The following is a 7717-nucleotide window of genomic DNA, read 5'->3' on the forward strand; positions in this document are numbered from 1 at the left end:
CATTCCTGCGGGGATACTGATGCCGCACAAAGTCCATGAGCCTCAAAGCTCTGCAGACCTCAGACCATTTCCTTTGGACAGTGGTGGCAACTGGCCCGAGGCCCCTGGTGACCTCGTGTGTGTGAGCCCCCGCTCAGGGACGTTTGGGGGCTGGAGAGGGCCCTGCAGAGGCCTCAGCCACTGAGCTGGTGCCGTGGCCCCGTGCAAACCACATTCCTGGGTCAGCCTGGGCCGGCTGCGAGGGATCGTCATGGGACCAAGTGAAAAGTTTCAGATCAGAGAAGCCCGAGGTTGGGTTTTTAAACAAAAACCAGATGAATCTGTTCAGAACCCCTCAGCCTTCAGGTCCTTCAGTAGAGAAACGGTGCTTCCGGGACCCGCTGACCTGCTTGGCAGCAATTAGACATCCAGGCAGTCGGTCACCTGTCCCCACCGAGTTCAGGCCTGACCTCAGGGCTCTTAGAAAACTGTCCTGGGAGAGGGCTGGGGTGAGGGCTGCAGGGAGGAGCCAGGTAGGTAGGAGAGGTGGGGCCCTGGGTTCCCGGAGTTCACTGTGGATCTGGGGCTCCTTATCCTGCGGGGGACGGGAGGGGAGCTGGGGTCCTGGGAGGGTGCGGGCAGTGGGGCTGCCAGATCACATGGGGTGGCTCCGCTGGGCCCCGGCGTGGCACTAGAAAGGGGGTCTCCGGGACCTCCTCATTGCTGTGTGTTGCAGCCTAGCCTGTTGCCAGACAGGGCGTCCTGGTTCCCGGCCCCTGCCGGCCCCTGTGACGCTGTGACACCATGCGTAGCCTGGCTCTCCGGCGTGGTCCTTAGTCCTGCCCATCGACCCGGCTGGGGTGGGCAGTCTGAGCCCCGGGGAGGACCGAGGGGCTCTCCAGGGCAGCGGCATCTGCAGCCAGCAGACTCTGGGTGCTCACTGCTGCCCACCCCACAGGTGCCAGTCCCGCCCCCATGGGGCTGACATGGAAGGAACGGACCTTCACAGCCCTGCTGGGGGCTGCAGTGGTCTCAGGCCTCACCACGCTCATTCTCTTCCTGGTGGAGGCCACCAACGTCCTCCTGCCCGCAGACACCAAGGTGTGCCCCCAGAGCCCACCCAGGGGAGGCTGGGCTGGGCCGTGACGGCCCCTACGCCCTCCTGACCCTGATGTCACTCCCAGTTCGGGATCGTGTTCGACGCTGGGTCCTCCCACACATCACTCTTCGTGTATCAGTGGCTGGCAAGCAAGGAGAATGACACAGGTGTGGTCAGCCAGGCCCTGGCCTGCCAGGTGAAAGGTCAGTGGGCAGTTCCATCAACGGTGGGCGGGTGCCGGGAGCTGCCAGCCGCTGCCCGGCTGGGGTTTCCAGCTGGATGGAGGTTTGGGAAGTGGCACCGGCTGGAGCTGGGCAGTAGCAAATCTACCTAAAGGAAAGGGGCTCAGAGAGGTTCAGTGAGTTGCCCCACGGGGCCCAGCTGCTCAGTGGGAGCTGGGCCAGGGCTCTGGATCTGTCCTGCCTGAGCCTGCAGAGACCCGAAACAAACTATTCCAGCTCCTGGGGCTCCAGACGTGGCATCCCTCCAACCTCTCCCTCGGACTTCACGTGGCCTCTCCCCTGTGTGTCTCAAATCTCCCTCTTCTGTCTCTTGTAAGGATGCCAGTCGTTGGTTTCAGGGCCCACCTGGGGAATCCAGGATGATCTCATCTTAAGATCCCTAACTTAATGACATCTGCAAAGACCCTTTTTCCAGATACGGTCCCATCTGCAGGCTCTGAGGGTCATGACGCATCTTTGGGGGCTGCTTTTCAACCTCCCACAGGCCCTTTCAGCTCAGCTTCCTTCAGGGCCTGGAGCCTTGTCCTGTGGTGTTGTGTTTCAGGGCCCGGCATCTCTTCCTACGCCTCTGACCCCGCACAGGCCGGCGAGAGCCTGCAGGGCTGCCTGGAGGAGGCGCTGGCACTGATCCCAAAGGCCAAGCATCAGCAAACGCCCATGTTCCTGGGGGCCACAGGTGGCATGAGGCTGCTCAGGTGCGGGGGCTGGCGTGGGCCCGCACACGTCCCTGGGGTGCAGTGTGTGAGCCGTGGTCCCTGCTCAGGCGGGATGGAGGAGGGGTGGCTTCTGCCAGCTCCAGCGTCCTTGTCCTCTCCGTGCAGCCAGAAGAACAGCTCTCAGGCGGAGGACGTCTTCGCAGCAGTCAGCCAGGTCCTGAGCCGGTCTCCCGTGGACTTCTGGGGCGCTGAGCTCCTGGCTGGGCAGGACGAAGGGGCCTTAGGTTGGGTCACCATCAACTACGTCCTGGGCCTGCTGGTGCAGGTGCCACAGACGGCCCCAGGGTGGGAGGGGCGCCCGTGTGGGAGGGGTCATTGTGGCCGGCCCCAGGGTGGGAGGGGCGCTCGGGGGGGTCATTGCGGCCCCAGGACTCAGTGCCCACTGTCTGTGGTCAGTACTCCTTCTCCGGAGAATGGATCCAGCCTCTGGAGGGGACGTTGGTGGGCGCCCTGGACATGGGTGGGGCCTCCACCCAGATCACCTTTGTGCCTGGAGGCCCCATCCTGGACACCACCACCCAGGCCACCTTCCGCCTCTATGGCACAGAACACAGCGTCTACACCCACAGCTACCTGTGCTTTGGGCGCGACCAGATGCTGAACCGGCTCCTGGCCGGGCTGGTGCAGGTGGGCTGCTCTGCGGGAGGAGGGCGGGGCGCCCTGCCAGGCGGGTGCTCAGAGGTGCCCCCACCCTCCCCGCAGAGCAGCCCGGGCCTCCTGGTGCGTCACCCCTGCTACCACAGCGGCTACCGGGGCACGCTGGCCCTGGCCCCCCTGTACGGGTCGCCCTGTGTCCAGGCCGCAGCCCCCCGAGACCTCGGCCAGAACCTCATTGTGGAGGGGACGGGGAACCCCGGGGCCTGTGTCGCCGCCATCCGGGGTCTCTTCAACTTCTCCAGCTGTGACGGCCGAGGAGACTGCGCCTTCGACGGGGTCTACCAGCCCCCCGTGCGGGGCCAGTTCTATGTGAGCCCCCGCGGCCTGCCCTCGGGGCCAAGCTTCCCCTCGGGGCCCCAGGGCCCGACCCCAGGGGGCCCTTGGGGAGCCTGGGACCCCAGGTGGGGCGGGGCGCGGCGGGGCGGAACCTGGCTCATCCTGGGCCCCCGCCTTGCGCCCGCCCGGGCACTTCACCCCCTCCCAGGCCTTCTCCAACTTCCACCACGCCTTCCACTTCCTGAACCTCAGCTCCAGGCCACCGCTGGCCACGGCCAATGCCACCGTCTGGGAGTTCTGCCAGAGGCCCTGGAAGCTGGTGGGTGGATGCGGGCCGCCCGCCCCCCACCTGGGCCCCAGCTCCCTGGGCTGCAGACTCCACCGAGCGGGGACCCCGTCCCAGGCAGTGTGGCCGGGGGGCTGGGGGGCTCCAGGCAGGAGACTCAGGGGCATGCCTCCGAGGGGGGCCAGCCTTGGGGGCCCAGGAGGTGAGGCCTCATGGGGCTCCTGGCCTCCCGGGCCCCCAGGTGGAGGCGAGCTCGCCCGGGCAGGACCGCCAGCTGCGCGACTACTGTGCCTCGGGGCTGTACATCCTCACACTCCTGCTCGAGGGCTACGGGTTCAGCCAGGAGACCTGGGGCGGCATCGAGTTCCGCAAGCAGGTGACGGCTCAGGGCGAGAGGGGGTTGGGGCTTTGGGCCGCCGCCTGCAGCCTGACCGGCCGTGTGGCCCGCAGGCCGGTGGCACCGACATCGGCTGGACACTGGGCTACATGCTGAACCTGACCAGCTTGATCCCAGCCGAGGCGCCCGCCCAGTGGCGGGCACAGAGCTATGGCGTCTGGGTGGCCGGAGTCGTCTTTTTGGTGTTGACCCTCACGGCCATTCTCGGGGCCACTGTGGTGCAGCTCTGGCTCCGGGACTAGGCTGGCTGCCACCTGGTGCTGGAAGGCAGAGGCCTGAGCTGGCCAGAGCCTTCCTGAGCCCTGACCCCCAAGGCTTGCCCTGTGGGCTCTGGCCCCATGGTCACATGGCCCCCTTTTGCCGTTGGGGTCATTCTGGCCACGGAGGCTGTGCCGTGGCCCAGACCATGGCCTTCAGGTCCCAGCGCCCCAGCGCTTCCCATGTTGCACGAGGGCTGGGCCATCGCGACCCCTGCAGCCCTCAGGGCTGTGTGACTGCAGACCTACGGGTTCAGGGCCAGGCCGAGCCTGGGAGTAGGGGTGACTGCTGGAGGTAGAGGGGGCCCGGCTCTTTGGGAGGGGCCGGCAGCGGGCCCTGGCCTCTCCAGGAGCTGGCAGAGCCAGTGTACAGGCTCTGTGGGCTTTTCCCAGAGCGGCCACCCCACCCCCTCGGAAGCCTCAGTCAGGTCCCCTCAGTGGCCAAGCCCAGAAGACGGACCACACCTTGGTGGGGGCAGATCGCCTTTATTAAACCCTCCTTGCCACGGACTTCTTAGCGCCAAGCTCCTCACGTGCGCCGGACGGCCGGGACCACGAAGCACTTGGGGAAAATCCCGATGCGGCCGTCACAGTGGCCCTCCAGCCATGCCTGGTCCACTGCAGCGGGCGTCAGGGCATCACCACATCTGCTCGCAGACACCGCGTCTGCCCCGGGGCCCCGGCAGGGCGATGGGGGGCGGGGGCAGTGCCAGCTCTACCTTCGCACAAGACGTCCACAGTGTCTCCCAGTTGCAGGGCCAGGTCCTCGGGCCCCTGGGAGGAGTAGCCGTGCCGGGCCACCACCTGGTAGAGGACAGGCCGGCCGCCCACACCCTGCGGCAGTGGGGAGGGCTGTAGGGTAAGCTCGGCACGGAGAGAAGGGCTGGACATCCCCGCCCCGGGCCACCCCCCGCCCCGGCTCACCTGGCACCGTAGCTGCAGCTCCCCGGAGCCGGCAGCCGCGCCCCGCCAGGCCCTCTGCAGTGCCTCCTCCCCGGTGAGGGGCACCCAGCCCCTGCTGTCACTAGGGTCTCGGTAACTGCAAAGAGATGCCTCAGAGTGGGCAGCACGGGCAGGGGCTTTAGGGAGGGTGCTGACCTCTGACCTCAAAAGCCTCTCCCAGGGCCGGGACTAATAGGTGCCCAGCTTGGAGCCCTCCCACCCGGCTTTCCAGCTCACCTGAGCTGCCCACTCTGGGCCTGGGGAGGGAGGGCCTGGCTCATCAGGGCCCGCAGGCTGGACAGGTCAGCTCCTCTTGGGGCCCTCAGGGCCAGGGTGAAGGCACACTGCACTGTGAAGGTCACCAAGGACTCGGGGCCCCCTGCAGCCACACCCTGGGTCCAGGCAGAAAGGTGGTTGGTCTCCAAGGCCCCAGATCTGTGTGCCCAGGACTGCCAGGATGGGCTTCGGGCCAGGGGGCAGGGCAGGGACCCAGAGGGTGGGAGGGGGCTGGGGCTCTGGACTTGTGAGGCTTCTTTAGCTGGGGTCCCTAGAGGCATTCGGAGGATGGGGTCTGGCCTTGGAGCCCCACATCCCTCGGGGCTGGAGGGTGACATGAGAGCCAGTGCCTCTTACCCCAGCGCCTGCAGGATCCTCAGAGGAGCCAGGGCCCGGCCCCCCAGCTGCCAGCAGCCCTGCGGAGCGGGGAGGAGTCAGGGACTCCGGTGGCTACCGACCCCCACAGTAGAACATGTCGGAGTAGAGGAGACGCTGGCACCACGTGCCCAGCAGGAGCCCCAAGGCCACCAGGTTCCTCCCCAGAGGACAAAGAGGCTGCTCCCAGCCCCGCCCAGATACCTGCCTGGGGCTCCCTCCACAACGTGCCCTCCCACTACCAGCTGCTCAGGGCGCCTCACCTGGAGGGACCCACTGGCCAACTTGCTCCACGTGAGGCTTCTGCAAGGAAAGCCACAGGCTGGGGCTCTGCCGGGCCGGGGTGGGGCCCTGAGGGTGGGGGTAGCTTTCCCTGGGCCTGGAGCTCATGGGTGCAGTGCCCAGACACTGTCCAAGCAGAGCCAGTGGTGAGGGGCATGGCCTGCAAGACAGCCTGGCCAGGCAGGAAGCCACAAATCTAACGGCGTTGGAGGTGAATTCGGGGCATGAACCAGGTCCCTATAGACCTGGAGACTACAGACAGGCCACCTTGCACTGTGAGCACCAATCCGTCTTCGCCTGGCCCACCAGGAGGTGGCAGCTCCAGCTGGGGTTCCCGGTGACCCTGGGGGCTGGGGACCAAAGCCAGGGACCCGCTGGACTTCACCCTGTGTTGGGACCCTAAGCAGTGGGTATGCTGAGGGGCGGCAGAAACCCCAGAGGGCCCCAGTCCTGGCCACACCGCCCAGCTGACTCAGCTCCTGATTTCAGGTGGGATCTGAAAGTTGGACTAAGTTTGTAAACGGAGTGTTTAGATTTTTATCAGACTTGTCAGCTGTTTAAAGCAATTAGGAAGCTGCTGCCCATTTTCAGGAGGGTCAAGTGCTCGAACACCCAGTAGGTGAACTTAGGGCCATGGGGTTTCATCAAGCACAGCTGTGATGGATGGCTTTCAAGGGCACCATCTGTCCACTGAGTTAGCTGGACATCAGTGAAAGAGGAAGTGAAATGACCATCTCGTTTTAAACTGAGTCCTTTGATAAACTGAATGTGAAATTTAACCACCTTCTCTGTGCTGGGCGGCCTCCCGGCTCCTGGTGCTGGCTGCACACCCCTCCCGGCACACCTGCCCAGCACACCTGCCCAGGAGAACCCTGTGCCCCTCCCTTCCTCGGCCTCACCCAGTGCCTGGGGCATCTCGGGGAGTCCCATGTCCAAGAATGAAGGCCGGGGGCCCCAGATGAGGGGTGGGAGCCTCATGGCTATGACGCACGGGCTGCAGGCCCCTCCCAGGCCCAGGGTGGGGAGCAGACACCCAGGCTCCTGTCTACGCACATGTGAGCAGCAGTGTGTCCCTGACCCATGGCGTCCGGTCACTGTGGCTGGCTCCTGCCAAGTCCCTGGCCTGCCTGAGGAAGCCGCAGGTGAGGAGGCCACCTGCCCTGCCCTGAGACCCTTGCGGGGCCCAGCTGTGGCTGGTCCTGAAGCTCAGCCTGGGGCAGGGGTCCTCCAAATACTCTGGGCCCTGCCTGCCCTGCCCGGGCTCACCCACCTGTTCGTCATTGGTGACCAGTGTGCCATGGTCAGCCCGCCCAGCCTGGCCAGAGCTGACCTCCATCTCCGCATCAAGGGGAGTCCTGGGGCCACAGCGGGTACCAGGTCTGGAGGGGCCTGTGTCACGGGCCCTGGAGGGAAGGGAGAGGGGTCCTCGTTCTCAGGCCTCACCCAGCCAGCACAGAGGTCGAGGTCCTCCGTGAAAGGTGGGCCTAGGAGAGCCCTGAGCTGGAAACAAGCAGCAGCCCAGTTGGACCGCCACCTGTGAGGCTGCATCTGGCGGGGCCGGCAGGGCTGCTCCCATCGGCCTGCAGCCCAGCCCGCACCCCACACCGGTGCCTCTGGTGCCCACCCCCAGGCCTGAGCAGAGCTTCAGTGAGGGGCAGGCAGGCTCTTTCCCCAGGAGCAGAACGGGCTCAGGACAAATGGGGGCACAGGGAAGGCTGAGCAAAAGGCGGGACCCCTCGCCCTGCACCGGGGCCCCGGCCAGTCCAGAAAGGGGACACAGCCCCCTGGCCCCTGGCCCGGAGTGGCCACACTGGGTCTGCAAAGGGCCTCTGCCGACAGCAGAAGAAGAGTGGGGGCCACGGCCCCTTCCTACCGTTCGGCAGCCGCAGGCCTGGCTTCACCACGCGCGTAGAGAGCCTGTGGGCACACAGTG

The 7717-nt window shown here is 66.1% G+C and overlaps 2 protein-coding genes across 3 annotated transcripts in view; one reads left to right on the forward strand and one right to left on the reverse strand.

Moving 5' to 3' along the window:
* Positions 1 to 954: 954 nt before the first annotated feature.
* Positions 955 to 3894, forward strand: ENTPD8 (ectonucleoside triphosphate diphosphohydrolase 8). 2 transcript variants are annotated; one of them, XM_007458928.1, is made up of 9 exons: positions 955 to 1080; positions 1164 to 1281; positions 1865 to 2015; positions 2142 to 2301; positions 2433 to 2663; positions 2739 to 3002; positions 3178 to 3288; positions 3497 to 3631; positions 3706 to 3894. In XM_007458928.1, the coding sequence occupies exons 1-9, from the start codon at positions 955 to 957 to the stop codon at positions 3892 to 3894; spliced, it is 1485 nt and encodes a 494-aa protein (XP_007458990.1). The 2 variants fall into 2 exon arrangements, with proteins under 2 accessions (XP_007458990.1, XP_007458991.1); XM_007458929.1 differs by lacking the exon at positions 3178 to 3288.
* A 544-nt stretch (positions 3895 to 4438) lies between these two features.
* Positions 4439 to 7717, reverse strand: part of NOXA1 (NADPH oxidase activator 1) — a 10278-nt gene continuing 6999 nt past the window's right edge. The window contains exons 7-14 of the mRNA XM_007458999.1: positions 7658 to 7701; positions 7055 to 7187; positions 5766 to 5910; positions 5485 to 5543; positions 5089 to 5243; positions 4834 to 4948; positions 4629 to 4743; positions 4439 to 4527 (exon numbers count right to left, since the gene is read on the reverse strand). Coding sequence (XP_007459061.1) covers positions 4439 to 4527; positions 4629 to 4743; positions 4834 to 4948; positions 5089 to 5243; positions 5485 to 5543; positions 5766 to 5910; positions 7055 to 7187; positions 7658 to 7701 — 855 coding nt within the window. The remainder of the gene's footprint in view (positions 4528 to 4628; positions 4744 to 4833; positions 4949 to 5088; positions 5244 to 5484; positions 5544 to 5765; positions 5911 to 7054; positions 7188 to 7657; positions 7702 to 7717) is intronic.

Source organism: Lipotes vexillifer, unplaced genomic scaffold, assembly GCF_000442215.2.
Source record: "Lipotes vexillifer unplaced genomic scaffold, Lipotes_vexillifer_v1.1 scaffold636, whole genome shotgun sequence".
NCBI lineage: Eukaryota > Metazoa > Chordata > Mammalia > Artiodactyla > Lipotidae > Lipotes > Lipotes vexillifer.